This window comes from Myxocyprinus asiaticus, chromosome 8 (genome assembly GCF_019703515.2).
Source record: "Myxocyprinus asiaticus isolate MX2 ecotype Aquarium Trade chromosome 8, UBuf_Myxa_2, whole genome shotgun sequence".
Lineage (NCBI taxonomy): Eukaryota > Metazoa > Chordata > Actinopteri > Cypriniformes > Catostomidae > Myxocyprinus > Myxocyprinus asiaticus.
Genome location: NC_059351.1, coordinates 55,082,131 through 55,099,630, shown reverse-complemented (window position 1 = coordinate 55,099,630; position 17,500 = coordinate 55,082,131). Strand labels below are relative to the sequence as shown.

General features: G+C 41.7%; 1 protein-coding gene across 2 annotated transcripts in view; it reads left to right on the top strand.

Annotated features, from left to right (window-relative positions):
- LOC127445098 (integrin alpha-L-like) overlaps window positions 1–17,500 on the top strand; it is a 32,773-nt gene that overhangs the window by 8,153 nt on the left and 7,120 nt on the right. For both annotated transcript variants that reach the window (XM_051704883.1, XM_051704885.1), the window contains exons 8-22: window positions 17–167; window positions 366–501; window positions 592–665; window positions 735–864; window positions 941–1,083; window positions 6,263–6,409; window positions 12,498–12,695; window positions 13,204–13,334; window positions 13,570–13,718; window positions 13,868–14,034; window positions 15,143–15,265; window positions 15,348–15,418; window positions 15,873–16,014; window positions 16,291–16,389; window positions 16,880–16,959. In XM_051704883.1, the coding sequence (XP_051560843.1) occupies window positions 17–167; window positions 366–501; window positions 592–665; window positions 735–864; window positions 941–1,083; window positions 6,263–6,409; window positions 12,498–12,695; window positions 13,204–13,334; window positions 13,570–13,718; window positions 13,868–14,034; window positions 15,143–15,265; window positions 15,348–15,418; window positions 15,873–16,014; window positions 16,291–16,389; window positions 16,880–16,959 (1,941 nt within the window). The remainder of the gene's footprint in view (window positions 1–16; window positions 168–365; window positions 502–591; window positions 666–734; window positions 865–940; window positions 1,084–6,262; window positions 6,410–12,497; window positions 12,696–13,203; window positions 13,335–13,569; window positions 13,719–13,867; window positions 14,035–15,142; window positions 15,266–15,347; window positions 15,419–15,872; window positions 16,015–16,290; window positions 16,390–16,879; window positions 16,960–17,500) is intronic.

The following is a 17,500-nucleotide window of genomic DNA, read 5'->3' as shown; positions in this document are numbered from 1 at the left end:
TTTAAATGTTCTCCAGGAAGAATCTCTTGAATAATGTGTCATCTGGAGCGAACCTCAATGCTACAAAAGCTCTGGTGATCATCACAGATGGAGACCCCAGTGATAAAGATAGCATCAATGTCCTCAAAAGGTGTGAAGAGCAAAAAATCCTCCGCTACATCATTGGGGTGAGTTTCCTCAGAGCTGAAGTGGGTCATTTGTTTGGATGTTCAAATACTTGTTGGTATCTCAGTTTAACGAGGAGAGTCATGATCAGTCATCCATTGGTCATTTGACTTCCTGAAGAGTGTGAACACTCGTTGGAGTACAGGAACATGAGTAGTGCCAGAGAAGTTTCTACTATGTTGACGTCTTGTGTTTGTTAGGTGGGGAAACTTGATCTAAAGAAACTGACAACGCTTGCTTCAGAACCAAAACACAACAACACATTCTACATTGATGAGTACGCTGGACTCAAAGGGCTTCTTGACAACCTGCAAAACAAGATCTACAATATTGAAGGTGAAATCTACTTGTACATTTAAGGAAAACGGAGTGTATTTTAAATAAAAGCACATAATGAACATGGTAAAAGTCTTTCTGGTGTCTCAGGTTCACAGAACGCTGACAGCACTAGTCGACAGAAGGAACTGTCTCAAAGCGGATTCAGTGTTGTTTACCACAAGGTAAGAGATTAATCTCAAAATATGAGATTAGTGTTTGTTTCTTATTTAGTGCTGATGTGTTTGTGTCAGGACTCCGTGATCGTGGGTGCGGTTGGATCTAATGACTGGCGTGGAGCTCTGTATGAAGTGACGGGATCAGGGTCTGGATTCAGAGAGATCGAGATTACAGATCCAGCTGTCAATGAAGACTCATACATGGGTATGTTTATTCATTTTGATCTGTGTGTTTTTATGAGTTTGTGAAGAGCTTTTTAAATGATGGTGATGTCATTCAGGTTACTCTGCTGTGATTGGACAGAGAGGAAACGTCTCTCTGCTGTTCTCTGGCGCCCCGCGGGCTGAACACAAGGGTCACGTGACCCTCTTCAGTAAGACTAAAAACATATGGAGAGTGACGAGGAATGTGACAGGAGAACAGGTCAGTTCTGATGGAGAAACTTCTCTCAAACACACATATCAAATATACAGCAAAACCTGCAAATGACAATAAACAGACGAAGTATTTGGAAAATTAATGAAGCTACTTTGAAACAGGATCTTCTCACGCTACAAGCTACTTACGTATAACTTAAGTGGTTCAACGACAGTCAAGATACTTTAAAAAAGTAGTTAAGGCGTGGTCTTAAATACCTTTGCATGGCGAAATTCCGCGGGTGAAATACAGTCATTTCAATGGGAATCTGCACAATTGTGAATTTCGTGCAATGGACATCCGGTGGCGAAGAATTTCCTCACGCTGATTTCGCCTCGAGTTCAAGTTTGGTGAACGTAGACAGGCAAAATCGCCATGTTGACCAATAGGAAGTTGCTTGGATCGGCGTGAATAAATTTTGTAAATAGCTACACTGAATATTCACAATGGACAAGGATATCAGTTAGCGGTGAGTTTTTAACTGAACTCTTTTTAACTTAAGTTTCACTGAGAATAAAGTGCAGCATTAAAAAAGGCTGTTTGACAACTATATTTTTGCTGGTTTTACACACACCGCCCATGACATCTTCGCCCACGGAATTTCACCGTGAGAAGGTATGTGTAACCGCGCCTTAAGCTAGTATACAAGTTACCAATCAAATCACTTTATTGTCACACAGCCATATACACAAGTGCAATGGTGTGTGAAATTCTTGGGTGCAGTTCCGATCAATATAGCAGTCATGACAGTGATGAGACATATACGAATTTACAATAAACATCAGATTAACACAATGCAATTTAAACATCTGTTATACACTATAATTACACTCAACAATATACAAATAATAACATACACTGTACAGTATACAATACGCTGTTGTTGTTTTTTTTTGTTTTTTTTTACTATATAGATACACATTATTCAATAAAAATTAAAAATTAAAATGTATATAAAAAAAGTATATATATATATATATATAGAATGTACAGTATTGTACTGTATTGACATTCAGGCTGTCGGTTGATAGTCAGTTGTTAAGAGAGAACATAATATAATAATAATAATATAATTTATGACAGTCCGGTGTGAGATATAAGAGTAAGGGTAATAAAGTGCAGTGCTGATGTATTTGATCGTGAGAGATCAAGAGTTCAGAAGTCTGATTGCTTGAGGGAAGAAGCTGTCATGGAGTCGGCTGGTGCGGGTCCTGATGCTGCGATACCGCCTGCCTAATGGTAGCAGTGAGAACAGCCCATGGCTCAGGTGGCTGGAGTCTCTGATGATCCTCCGAGCTTTTTTGACACACCGCCTTGTATATATTTCCTGGAGGGAGGGAAGCTCAACTCCGATGATGTGTCTGGCAGTTCGCACCACCCTTTGCAGTGCTTTGCGGTTGTGGGCGGTGCTGTTGCCGTACCAGGCGGAGATGCAGCCCGTCAGGATGCTCTCTACAGTGCAGGTGTTGAACAGTGTGAGGATGTGGCGGTTCATTCCAAACTTCCTCAGCCGTCTCAGGAAGAAGAGGCGCTGATGAGCCTTCTTCACAATGGCCTCAGTGTGGACGGACCATGTGAGTTCCTCAGTGATGTGGACACCCAGGAACTTGAAGCTGCTGACTCTCTCCACTGGTGCTCCATTGATGGTGATGGGACTGTGTTCTCTGTCTTTTCTTCTGAAGTCCACCACAAGCTCCTTTGTCTTACTGACGTTGAGGGAGAGGTTGTGCTCCTGACACCAGTGTGTCAGGGTGTGCACCTCCTCTCTGTAGGCTGTTTCATCATTGTCAGTGATCAGACCTACCAACGTCGTGTCATCAGCAATCTTAATGATGGCATTGGAGCTATGTGTTGCCACACAGTCATGTGTGTACAAGGAATACAGTAGTGGGCTGAGAACACAGCCCTGTGGGGCTCCAGTGTTGAGGGTCAGTGATGAGGAGATGTTACTGCCTATTCTAACCACCTGGTGTCTGCTTGACAGGAAGTCCAGGATCCAGCTGCACAGCGAGCTGTTTAAGCCCAGAGCCTGGAGTTTCTCATCTAGTTTGGAGGGCACTATGGGGTTGAATGCTGAGCTGTAGCCTACAAACAGCATTCTCACATAAGTGTTCTTTTTTTCCAGGTGGGAGAGAGCAGTGTGTATTGTAGATGCAATGGCATCATCAGTGGAGCGGTTGTTGCGGTATGCAAACTGCAGCGGGTCAAGAGAGAGTGGCAATGCAGAGCAGATGTAATCTCTGATTAGTCTCTCAAAGCATTTGCTGATGATGGGGGTCAGAGCAACAGGATGCCAGTCATTTAAGCAAGTTATTTTTGATTGTTTTGGAACAGGCACAATGGTGGATGTTTTAAAGCATGTGGGGACTACAGACAAAGAGAGGGAAAGGTTGAAAATGTCCGTAAAAACACCAGCCAGCTGGTTCGCGAACACTCTGATGACGCGGCCCGGAATGCCGTCTGGGCCCGCGGCTTTGCGGATATTCACCCGTCGGAAGGATCGGGTTACATCCGCTACAGAGACGGAGAGTGAACTAACCTCTGTAGCTTCGGCCAGGAGAGCTCTCTCCGTCGAGGGCGGTGTTATTTCCCTCGAAATGAGCATAACAAGTATTTAGCTCATCCGGGAGAGAGGCAGCGGTGTTCATGGCGGAGTTTTTATTCCCTTTAAAGTCCGTGATGATGTTAATTCTCTGCCACATGCTTCTAGAGTTGGTGGTGTTAAACTGTCCTTCAATCTTGCTCCTGTACTGGCGTTTTGCGGTTCTGATGTGGCTTGTTTATGCTCCTCCGCGTTCCCGGAATTAAAAGCGGAGGTCCGCACATTAAGTGCCGCGCGAACATCGTTATTTATCCATAGTTTTTGATTCAGATAGATCCGTATTGTTCTGGTCGGAACCACGTCCTCTACGCACGTTCTGATGAAACACATTACGCTATCAGCGTAAAGCTCGATGCCGTCATCAGAGGCGGACTGGAACATCTCCCAGTCCGTGTGATCAAAACAGTCTTGTAGCATAGAATCTGATTGGTCCGACCGCACTGGATCGTTCTGAGAGTGGGTGCTTCCTGTTTCAGTTTCTGCCTGTAAGCAGGCAGAAGCAGAATGGAAGAGTGGTCCGATTTGCCAAATGGTGGGTGGGGGAGGGATTTGTAGCCATCCCGGAAGGGAGAGTAGCAATGGTCCAAAACCCGGTCCCCTCGTGTGTTGAAACTAATGTGCTGGTGGTATTTTGGTGCGACTGATTTTAAACTGGCTTTATTAAAGTCCCCGGTCACAATGAACGCGGCCTCAGGGTGCGCGGTTTCCTGCTCACTTATACTCCCATACAGTTCCTTGAGTGCCCGGTCTGTGTCGGCTTGTGGGGGGATTTACACAGCAGTGATAATGATCGCTGTGAATTCCCTCGGTAGCCAAAATGGTCGACACAGAAGCATAAGAAATTCCAGATCAGGAGAGCAGAAAGACTTGATAGAATGTACGTTCCTCTGATCACACCAGGATTTGTTGGTCATAAAACATACACCACCTCCTCTGCTTTTACCTGAGAGGTCTTTTGCTCTGTCCGCTCGGTGCACGGAGAACCCGCGGGTTCAATGGCTGAGTCTGGAATCTCCGCAGACATCCAAGTTTCCGTAAGGCAGATAATGCAGCAGTCCCTCGTCTCTCGTTGGAAAGAGATCCGCGCTTTCAGCTCGCAGAGCTTGTTATCCAGAGACTGAACATTTGCCAGTAGAATAGTGGATAGTGGGGGTCGATTTGCGTGACATCTTTCTCTGATGAGAAATGCGGCTCTGTTTCCCCTTTTCCGGCTGCGTTTCCGCGGCCAGGCTGCCCAGACAAAGGGCTCCGCTTGCGTGTTTGTAAACAGCGGGTCGGCATTGAGAAATTTTAAGTCCGGTTTACGGTGTGAAATTGCTGAACCAATGTCCAAAAGTGTTTGTCTGTCGTAGACAATAAGGCAGACAACATCCAAGACAAAAAACATAAGAATTGTGAACAAAAACAAACAAAACACTACTATGTTGTGTCGGAGCTCTCAACGCAGCAGTCATACTCGGTGCCATCTTGAGTTCCTGAGTTATGTAAGAATAATGAGGGCTGCAAAGAGGGCTTCCTGGGAAATACGTCTTTAAAAACAATGTGAACAACAGCATAACATTCTGAAAAATAAGAGCTTTAGCTCTGCACTGCAAACAGAAATGCAGGAGAAAATGGACTTGCAATCATTATTCACTTGTGGCCATTCACTCCTAAGGAGTACTGTATGACCGCCACCTGCTGTACAATATATGTCTTGCATGACTGATGTATCTGCATTGCAAGAGTTTGAGGAGATACTCCGTACTACCCTCAGAAAATCTGAGAGAGGGAGTGAGAAATAGCGAAAGAAAGTGAGAGACCGCTGAAGTGCCGCTAAGAGGAAACACTTGTGCGCTAGAACGAGATAAAGAGTCGAGCGTGTGGGAATAAATGTAGACAGTTAAGATGAAAGGACCTGTGCACGGCCATATGAAGCAGTAGCACTGATATATGGCGAAGCAGTGGCCGGTTTTGTGGAGGCAGCCTCAACGCAAGTTGAGTAATGATTAAAAAGGAAGAAAGGCAGGGTAGAAAACCACAGTTAAAGTGGCAGCTGCCATTATCACGGTGTATGCAAATAGTGAGCTGCTGCGGCAGCTTTCGTTGAATAACATAATGATTTTGATAAAATAGCTTATCTGATAAGGATGACGAATTCTTCACTCAGAGTAATAGGACATCGCATGGATCTGTCGCGGGTGGGCGGGGCCAAATGCTGGAAACAGCTGAGACCGAAGAGAGGTAAACAGCTGCTTAATCGAAAGATTAGATGGACTCGCTCCTCCCGAACTTACGTTTAGGAACTTCATTTACATGAACCATCCAAAAATCCGACTCACTAAAACAAATCAGAGTTCTGTACACTAAATAAAAGGGAATTGTTTATTTGAAATGGTTCGTTTACAATCGCTGAGCAAAAGAGTTTTCCTGTGTGTGAACTGGATAATTTTAGTAAATGAGATTGATTACTCCATTATTCAATTCTTTGTGTGTGTGTGTGTGTGTGTGTGTGTGTGTGGATATCAAGCTATAAAGGGGATTTACTAGTATAGTAAAGTATTTGAATGAATTGTTGTAATATGTGCTGATGTTTGTGTTCAGATTGGCTCATATTTCGGAGCGTCTCTGAGCGTGTTGGATGTTGATTCAGATGGAGACTCAGATTTTCTTCTGGTTGGAGCTCCATTATTTCATCAGTCTCAACCGCGAGCAGAAGGGAGGCTATACATCTACACTTTAACACAAGAGGTATTTATAGTTTCATCAATCTCTGAGCTGCTGCTATTATTATTATTATTATTATTATTATTATGATACTCTCTTGTGGGGTGTAGCGGTTTAAAGGGATAGTTCTCAAAAAAAAAAAAACAAAAAAATTTCTCATCATTTACTCATCCTCATGTTGTTCCAAAGCTGTATGACTGTCTTTCTTTGGTGGAACACAAAAGGTGAATGGGTGATCTGATCACAGTGGATTAACCTATCTTCCAACTAACAAAAACAGAATGAACAATATCAAATAAACAGGGCAGGTCACTAACTGCTTAAAACAGAGTCCAACACGAACACAAAGAACCATCACAGTTCTCAAACTCAAGGTGTTTGTCTGGTGGCTGGTGGGGAGCATGGAGGAGTGCGACCGGTGTTCTGACAGTCTGTGCTACCTGCTTAGGATGTGCTATCATCAGTAAAAACAGTGATATGTACAGTTAAATCATGGGTAGCACATGTCGGGAGGCACAGGTGAACCTGTCAGTATGTACTACAGCAGCATGAAATGTGTTAAAAACCTAGGTAGCACATCTTGTCAGGCAGATAATACCTATCAGGATGTGCTACCAGCATACAGTAACTATCAGATAATGTGATGTGTTGTAAGGCTGTACTAAGCCCTAACCCCCCCAAACCCTAACCCCAACCCTAAAACTATGCGAATATAGAATTGGTAGCACATCCTGATAGGTAGCATATATTTTAAGGACACCGGCGCTGAGTCGCAACAGCTCGAATCTGAACGGCAGCACAGAGATGTAAGAAGGCACACAATCAGGAACAGCCAATCACCATCGAATTGGCGGCACCTGGAACAGACACACTGAGGGTACGTTTACACGACAACGATGTACTAAAAACGGAAAAGTTTTTCCTTTGAAAAACAGACGACAACGTTGTCAAAACGATCCCCTTTCACACGGATCCGCGAAAACGAGTAAAAACGCTGTATTATGCATGCCAGGCAAGTAGTTGGTGATGTCACTTTGTAAAGAAACACTACGCGCCTGTGCACATCAGCATTCTTCCACAGAGCGGTGAATACATACAATGAAGATGGCGAACGCATCGAGTGATTTTGTGTGGACAGACGATGAGGTTGCTTTATTACTACAATTACTTTGCTGGAGAAGCGTCAATAAACTCAAAATCTTGAGCAGCACAAACACAGTCCTGTAGTCCGTCATTGCAGTTTTGAATATCTCGTGCGTTGTTTTGAAGTACTCGCGCACATGCCTATAGACTGAACACGTAATACGTGTGCGCATGACGTCATCATTTTCACAAATTTGCGTTTTTGTATGTTTACACGGAGACGATAGTGGCATCGTTTTCAAAAACTTGCACTTTGAAATCTGTTTTCAAAAGTTTGCATTTTCAGGCCCCAAAACACCGTTGTCATGTAAACGAACAGCCAAAACGCATAAAAGTTTTCAGTTTTTAGTGGAAAACATTATCGTGTAAACGGCCCTTGAGAGCGCAGACGAAACACAGAGAAACAGCAGAGCACAAATGCACAGCACGTAACAGATTTACACGTATTAATTTAGCAGACACTTTTATCTGAAGTGATGTACAAATGAGGAACATCACAAGCAGTTTGTCATACAAGACTATCAGACTGCCAAGTTTCAGGAGTGGCACAGAAGTAAAACTGCAGACTAGAAGTTTTCAAAAGGAAGTGCTTTTATTTGTGGTCTGATTAAATGTCTTCAGCTGTTTCTTGAATCTCAGCAGATCTTGTGGAGGTTGGAAGCTCATTTGACCACAGAGAAAGTGCTTGAAATACTTATGCTTTTGGAAATGTTAGTACTGGAAAACCTTGAAAATGGACTTGTTTTATTTTTATGAAGAGGTACACTGACAAGTGCTTATAGATCAAATAAAATAATTGACAATTACATGTTTTAAACCTCATTGTATGTGCTGTATGAAGTTTATTATGACTAACTTAGGAACTGAGAACCGTTTCTTAGTCAGAAAAAAAAAAAACCCCTGAACAGAATACCTTTCATGACGTTTGTTTCCATTAACGGTTCTCAAATGTGCATTCCTCTGCCGATGCGGACACAATATGTTCTACACTGACAGTGTTTTAATATTATTTAACTTTGCAAAAAGTGGTATTTAAAAAAATAAATCACCTAAGTTCAGGTTCAAACTCTATGTGGTGCAAGCTGATTGGCCCTTAATCAACTAGCTAATCAACTTTTTCCTAACATTTCTTGCGCACTCAGTAATTCTAATCCAATACACTTTTTTGTTAAATTCTGCAAATACTCCTCACAGTCTGCTAGCTTTCCGTTCTGTGGGTGGGCTGAAAACAAATCTAGTATTTGTCCACAGCCCTGGCTCTGTAAATGAGACAAAAATAAAGTGGAACAGACTGATCCACACAACACTACTCCAGCCAATCAGCAACAGGGGGTGGTCCTTGCGTGTGCACAGGATGGGGGGTGGGGGTAGAGCGACAGGGAAATTCATTAGAAGAGCGACGGCAAATCCGGCTGATTTGAACTTTCTAAACTCCAAGGAGGACTAATGGCTGAGAAACAGACCAAGAGGTCGATTAGGATAAAAGTCGAGGGCTAGGAGCCGTGTCAACATCGGCGAGGCTTTTCAGCAGTGGAGAGACCTCCGATAGGTAAAAAGCTTGAAGACGGATGCAGAAGTTGCTCTTTTTCCTCTCGATAGGTAGATAGCTGTTTCACAGAACCCATATATGCTGTTGTTGTGATGTTAGATTTAGTAGCAGGAGATTTGTGAGTGTCTGGAGCTGGTGTGCATAAAACCGTCTCGCGTGCATGAAATTGGGGGGGGCGAAGCTTCCAAAGGAGCACAGAAGGGAGGGGTGTGTTTGTTTTGGCAGTTGAGTTCGAATATCAACAGTGTTTCTCAGGAATCGCTGAGTGCACCTTTAAATTTGATCAGTTTGCAAGTAAGCCGGTTCATTGCAGTGCTACAAGAGTTTTTCTCTGAAAATGCTATTTGCTCAGGTGGTTGCTGGTGCTAAGGTCTGCTTTTGGCCATGACATATAGAAGGTTTTATTGTTTGTTTTTAAGTCTTTGAATGGCTTGGCACCGCAGTATTTATCTGATCTCCTCTCCCATCATCAGACCCCTAGGTCTTTAAAGGAATAGTTCACCCAAAATGAAAATATGCTGATAATTTACTTGCCCTCAGGCCATCCAAGATGTATCTGAGTTTCTTTCTTCATCAAAACAGAATTTAAGATGATGCGCTTCCTGACTCCTCCACGTGACGCGTGACCTTACCAACGAGCTTATGTCATCCCTCTCATGAACCTGCGTCACAGAGATGTATGGAAGTGAACATTTGTAGTTAAAAAGTATATAAGTATTGTTTTGTTTCTCAAAATAATCAATCGTTTGGGTTCAGAAGAACTTTATTTGTCGACTGGAGTCATGTGGATTATTTTGATGCACCCTAAATATCATTTTAGACCGTCAAAAAATGGAGTACATTCACTTGCATTGTTTAAAGGAGGAAATTAAATCCTAAAAGTCTTAAATTCTGTTTTGATGAAGAGAGAAACTCAGATACATCTTGGATGGCCTGAGGGTGAGTAAATTATCAGCAAATTTTCATTTTTGGGTGAACTATTCCTTTAAGGTCATCAAACAGCTTCCTGCTGTCTGTTCCCAGATTCCGCATAAAACTAAAGGGTGACCGTGCATTTTCAGTTGCAGCCCCTCGCTTGTGGAATAATTTACCTTCTCATATAAGACTATCTCCTTCCATTCATGTTTTTTTAATCCTCTCTTAAAACACATCTTTTTTCAGTAGCTTACGCTTGTAGATGGATATATGTTAGTGTTTCTTATTTGTGTACTTCATGGTTTTATTGTTGTGATAATTTTGTTGTAATCTGTAATTGTTTTCTTAATATTATTGTACAGCACTTTGGTCGGCATTTGCTGATTTGAAATGTGCTTTAGAAATAAATGATTGATTGAAGTGTGTCTTTAACACGGTAAACCATAGCCAAATCTGGCACTGCACACATCGCTATCTTAGGTCATTAGTTTAAATAAATTCACACATAGCTAGGCTAAGTCACAATTTAAATAAGCTCTGGACTTTCTTGGTTTAGATACACATTATGAGTCAGGTCACTAGCCATTTAAGCCTTTCGGCCAAGCAGGCCTAATTAGACATAGAGGTTTAGTTTATTAACACAATGCCATTTGGCCAGCGAGCACACCTGCCTAGCATACGCTTGGAACTAGATCTCCTTGTTTGGGAATTTGTGCATTTGTGTGACTTCCCTGTGATTCATGGTTGATGCAGCATATCTTGTGTTTGTGCAGCAGCAGCATCAGCATGTCTACATGCTTGGCTCATTATGTCTGTGTATTTTCTAGCAGTAGCAAATCATCGTACTTACTCTGCAGCAGCAGCAAAGCAGATCTAGTCCATCAAGACCAATATCCTATCAATATGTCAAAATACTAAATATTTCAGAGAGTTGTTATGACTGACATGTATTAAATAAATCATCAAATTTGGGACCATTTTGTGATGAGGAGGAGGGTGTGGCCAGGCCGTGAGGACACACACCCACTGCTGAATTGTCCTAAGCAGCCGGGAGGTGGATAAAGATGAGCCAGAAGTGCCAGTTCAAGAGAGAGCGAGAGACACACACGTGGCCACTGTGTGTGTGTCTGTGTGTTTATGTTTGTTTAAGTTGATTTATGTCATTAAAGTTATGTTGACTATTCTGCCAGTTACCCCCTCCTCCTTGCCCATCCTGAACCCCGTTACACTGGTGCCGAAACCTGGGAAGGAGGAGGGAGGTGCTGTCATGGAATCCTCACCGCTGCCATCTGCCGGGAAGCGGAGGAGCCGTGGTTGTCCGCCAGGGGATGGAGGAGTCACTGCCGGCTGCCGGGAAGGGGAGGAGCAGTTACCATACACCAGAGGTTGGAGGGCTCACTGTCATCCGCCAGGGGAGGAGCAGTTGTTGTCCAGCAGAGGGCAGAGGAGTGGCTGAGGACCAGGCGACGGTGTGTCCAGGGACCGGCAAGCAAGTTTTTCTCACTCTGTCTCCTCTCTCTCTCTCTCTCTCTCTCTCTCTCTCTCTCTCTCTCTCTCTCTCTCTCACTCTGTCTCTCCCCCTTGCTCTTTCCCTCTCCCCTCTCCATCCCCTCTTCTCTCCCATGGCTCCAGAGAGGCATGGAAGACCTGCCGGCAGAAGGATGACCGGAAGGGCAACACCTACCCTCCAGAAGGGAGGGGAGGGGAGTATGTCATGCCGGAGGTTTCCCCGGCCTAAAACGGGTGGTGGAGTGTGACAAGGAGGAGGGCGTGGCCGGGATGTGAGGATGCACGCCCGGCACTGAATTGTCCTAATCAGCTCGGAGGGGGATAAAGATGTGTCGGAAGCACCAGTTCAAGAGAGAGAGAGACACACACGTGGCCGCTGTGTGTGTGTCTGTGTGTTTATGTTTGTTTAAGTTGATTTATGTCATTAAAGTTATGTTGACTCTTCTGCCGGTTCCTGCCTCCTCCTTACCCATCCTGAACCCGTTACACATTTGTTTTGTATTTTTTAATCCATAGTAAGGTACAGTCATCAGATTGCATTTATGCTGTTTCTGTGTGCCATTAAATTGTCTATGAATTGTGTTAAATTGATTTCTGATTTGTTATGTCTGTTTAGTTGAAATCTGAAATTATCATTTGGCAACAGACTGCTGATGGCAGTAAATGCAATAAGAATCCCATTTCCAAACATTTCTTCCTCAAAAATACTAAAAGAATCATTAAGGAATTGGAATTGTTAAACTGCTTATGATTCCAGCGAAAGTGAATGGAGTGAGTTCTGGGTGAAAGAAATGTAAAATACATTTTTGATGAATGGACGCTTTTATATGGAATAGAACAGTTAAAAATTCACCTTTTGTGTTCCACAGAAGAAACCCTCAGGCACAGTTTCTCCAGTGATTGTCACTGTCACATATTCATGGTGACATCACATCAAGGTTCTGGTTATGAGGTGATCAATAAAGATTCTCTTCACGTCTTGTTCTCTCTCCGCAGTGGTTTCAGGGGACACTGAATGTGAGCGAGTCAAACACAGGCCGATTCGCCGCATCTTTGGCGTCACTAAAGGACCTGAATGGGGACGGCCTGTCAGATGTTGCTGTTGGAGCTCCGCTGGAGGATGATGGACAGGGAGCCGTCTACATCTATCTGGGTGATGAAACATATGGCATCAACCACAAACATTCGCCTCAGGTGAGAGAACAACCAGATGTCTTCACGCTGTGTTTGGGCTCATTTCCTCCTTAATGTCAAACAGTATTTGCGGTCATATTTAACACTGATAAACACCATTGACTTCCATTGTAAGTGCCTCACTGGAACACAAAGTTTTGCTTTTTATAAAGAAAAGGAGGGACGAGTCGAAATTAATTTATGTGGTAATTAATATTATGACACAGATGCTGTCGATTGAGATTAACTTGTATTGAACCCGGAATATTCCTTTAAGGCACATCCACACTAATCCATTCTCATTTGAAAACACATTAATTTCACTACGTTTACTCCTCTCATCTTCACTGGAATTACCCTTTTTTACTACCTTCAAAACTGAGACTTTCGAAAACGCTCTCCATTACATTAGAAAACTGAAAACTGAGGTTTCAAACTTAAACAGATTAGTGTGGACATGGCTGAAGTATCCTGAGATATGAAAGAGCATTCGCTGAGCAAAAGAATTTTCTTCTGTGTGTGTGTTCAGCGGGTCTCTGCGCAGATGGTTTTGTCCGGTCTGCATCAGTTCGGTGTGTCTCTGTCTGGTCTGATGGACATAACTGAAGACAATCTGACGGACATTGTGATTGGAGCACAAGGAGCAATCGTGCTGCTGAAGTATAACATTCACAAACTCATCTACACGTTCACTTACAGTCACAAATGTCAAAAACTTGTGCTTGGTAACTTGTGTCCTGTGGGCTAAATGTCAGTTTCTAATGAAGTGTCCCTTTAATCTGGAGAGTAAAAACGTATTATTATCACATTATTTATAAATAAACAATATTATTACTGCACTAATGACTCAGTTTAGGTATCATTATTAACTAGTTTGTCTCTGTGTGCTTGTCAGGGCTCGGCCAGTGATGTCTGTATGGTCACAGCTCAGTTTCAGTCCTAATGAGATCAGTTTCAGCAACTTTGAATGTCCGAGCAGCGACGTGTTTCACGTGTTTAACCTCACTTCCTGTTTCACTGTGACAGAGCGCACCAGTAGCACAGGTAACATCATGTTTTCACGTTTGAGGTCTGCGAGGAACAAATCAGTTGTGATCGGTTGTCTAGCGTACAAGCATCAGTCTGTAGTATCGCTCAAAGATTTCTCATCCTCCCTCATCTGTTGAGCAAAACTGATTTCTGATTTCTCTCAGGATCTCTGAACACGAGTCTGAATGTCTCGCTGAATCTGAACGTGGATGTCCTCAGAGAAATTAATCGAGGATTCTTCGATGAGACGAATACAGCGTCCAGAACTCTTCATAAGTCCGTCCTGCTGGAGTCGAAGTTCTCCTGCTTCAGTTTCTCTGTTTTCATGCCGGTTTGTGTCATCTGTCACAGATTCAGTCTGTAGTGTTCGGATTTCATGACGACACACATCACTCACTGAAGTGTGTTACTGCATGATAATCAGAAATGAAAATCACAGCACCATTTCACTCAATTATACTTGACTTTTAATTTCAGACATTCAGGCAAATTCTCCATTGTTTTAGTGGAGTTTTGCTCATTTTTACATTTGGAAAGATGCTCTGTTTGTTTTAAAGCATTTATACTACAAACGTACTCACGTTTTTCTGGCTGCCTCTTATTGAGATTTGAGTGATCCAATCACAAAACACTTCTGGTCGGATCCATAGACCTTATTCACGCTAGCAGAATGACAACGAGGCTGTGAGGGATTGACTTACGGTCTCTTCAATGGCACGAACGGTATAAAGCTGTATGAAGCTCTTAGATCACATCTGATGTTCCACAACTTGTGTTGTCTGGAGTTCTTTGTATACTGAATGTTCTTGGACAGATATTTTATTAATGTTTTGTCCATGGAATGATCCAGAAACACTTTAAACTGCAGTACAGCCCACTGAAGAGACTGTAAGTCTATCCCTCACAAAGATAGTGCTAGTGTGAAGAAGGACTATTGTTGGGAAAGTTTAAGAGTGAGACTTTAAAGAAAGTAATCCTTTACGGATTACTAATCACCTCTATAAAATTGTAATCACATATCTTTACTGATAACTTCATCGGAAAACATCACTATTGACTTGACTTTTAAGTTACTTTCGAAATCTCTTTTCACAGAAAGGTTTTTGTGTTTTTGCGCAACTAATTTAAAATATGTCTGTATTTCCTGCTGTTCAAGATCACATTCAATTTCTCTTATATTAACTCGTCAGGGGCTAGCTAATATTCTCGTTATATTTCTATTATTTTAGAAGTATATTCTTCAATGTAATTAACTTAAATGAAAGTCAGCAACTGTAATGTGATTACAAGAATTTAATGTAATGTATTATGCTACTTTTTGAAAATAAAGTAATCAGATTACTGTAATCCAACACTGGTTGTAACACGTGAGATGGATGTTAGAAGCAGCTGAAACGTCGTCCAATCACAAGCTTACATCACAGATTTGTTTGTTTCAGCGTTGTGTTGCCGACACCATGTCTCCTCTGAAGATCCGAATGAGTTTCTCGCAGACGGGGATGTTAAATGGAAACTCCACAGCTATTCTTGACATTCACAGCAGGACAGAAGAGTTCGCAGAGGTGACATGAGCTTTAAATCAAACACAAATAAAGTCTTTGACAGTCTCAAACTCTGTTAAGGGCTTTTTTTCTTTGTGATCAGGTGCCGTTTCAGAGGAACTGTAATTCAAATAACAGCTGTGTGGCCAAACTGAAGCTCAATTTCACTTTCACGTGAGAAACAGTGACAAATCACACACCATATTAAACACATTTATGAACTAGTGACTGAATAAGATGGGGTTTAATGCTAAATAAATGTACACAATTTATGATTTTGACACCTATTTTACATTATTTATTTACTTTATTTGTTTATTTACTTAATATTTTATTTTACAATATTTACTCAAAATTCAAGGTGTTTTTTAAAAGACATTTGTATATTTTGCATTATCTGTTGACAAGGCTGTCAGTAAATTAGATTAAATGATCACTTGTGTTAATTAACCAATGTGGCACAGTTATCAAATACAATCTGATTCATCGGTCTGATATATCGATCTGTCAGTAACTGTAACATTATAATATTTTTGTCCTCCATCATTCAGGTTCAGATCATGCATTGACATCTAAAGCAGACAAAAAGACTGTGAGGATTTGTCACGTTCTGTTTGTTCGTTTGCAGGAACGAGACGTTACTGGTGGTGAATCAAGCTCATTTTACAGTCCTCATATCGCTGGAGAACTCAGGAGACGAGTCCTTCAACACCAGCATAGTGCTGGATTACCCAGAAGGCCTTTCTCTCTCCAAATTTGAGACGGTGAAGGTATGTTAAAGATTCATTCTGAAAATGATCTGCCATTAAAATCCATTAATCCGATTAAATATCAGAGTTATAACTGTTTTTAAAAAGATTTCAATAAGAAATAGTCTGGTGACTTAAATAATGTAAATGTACATGTGAAGTATATGTGTGTGTGTGTCTGTGTGTGTGGGTGTGTGTCTGTGTGTCTGTGTGTGGGTGTGTGTCTGTGTGTGGGTGTGTGTGTGTGTGTGTGTGTGTGTGTGTGTGTGTGTGTGTGTGTGTGTTTTGAACTGTCAGCCAAGTAAGACTCGGAGCAGTTGTGGTGATCGGGACAACGGTGCAACGAACAGAACCACCTGCGGTATCAGTTTACCAGTGTACCGGAGCGGCACCACAGTAAGACACATTTACTGCTGTCTTTCTTTTAAAGCTCAAGTATGACACTTTAGCTGTGTTAAAATACATTCTTCTATCTCAGATTAATATACAGAGACATACAGAAGTAAGCCATTCATAGGTTAATTTTCTCAAAAACTGTAAGTCGCTTTGGATAAAAGCATCTGCCAAATGAATAAATGTAAATGTAAATGTTAACACTGTGTTTCTGTTGCACTTTGTAAAATTCCTCTGTTCATTTTGAGCGATCCGTTTAGACCCGCCCCAACAACATTACTCAACCAATGTTGTGAGTTGGGGGCGGGGTTATCTCTTTGTTTAAACAACAGCAGACAGAAATCTGTTTTGAAAACATTGTTTATATTTGTAATTCCGTTTGGTGTCGCAGAAATGACTTCATCTTTAAATAATACTTTACGCTTTGATATTTTGTATCTGATGACATTCACACTTTATGAATACAGCATCATCTGTCAATCTGCTGTTCTAGACTCAGTTTCTGGGAACGTTCCGGGTGAAGTGGGATTATGACTGGTCACACATGATGCAGATGATCATCACGGCCAACAGGTGAATGATGGTGAAACAGTGATAACTTCATTTGATTCATATTAGCAGATACTGTATATTAATATTAAGAACAGTTGTGTAGATGGAAGGTGGAAATGGGGAGATTATTTTATTGAGAGTTACATTTTGATTAGGCTATTACAGTAGTCTGTATTTTACTGAGGTGTTATTGTGTGTGTCAGTGGGATTATGAGGAGTTACGATTAGTCTTAGTATGATTATTAAGTGTTTTTGTTAAATGGGATTATGGATTGTTATGATTAGATTTATTGTGATTTATGAAGCATTATGATTTAATTGAATGGGATTATGAGGTGTTATGATTTAATTGAATGGGATTATGAGGTGTTATGATTTAATTGAATGGGATTATGAGGTGTTATGATTTAACTGAATGGGATTATGAGGAGTTATGATTTAATTGAATGGGATTATGAGGTGTTATGATTTAATTGAATGGGATTATGAGGAGTTATGATTTAATTGAATGGGATTATGAGGTGTTATGATTTAATTGAATGGGATTATGAGGTGTTATGAT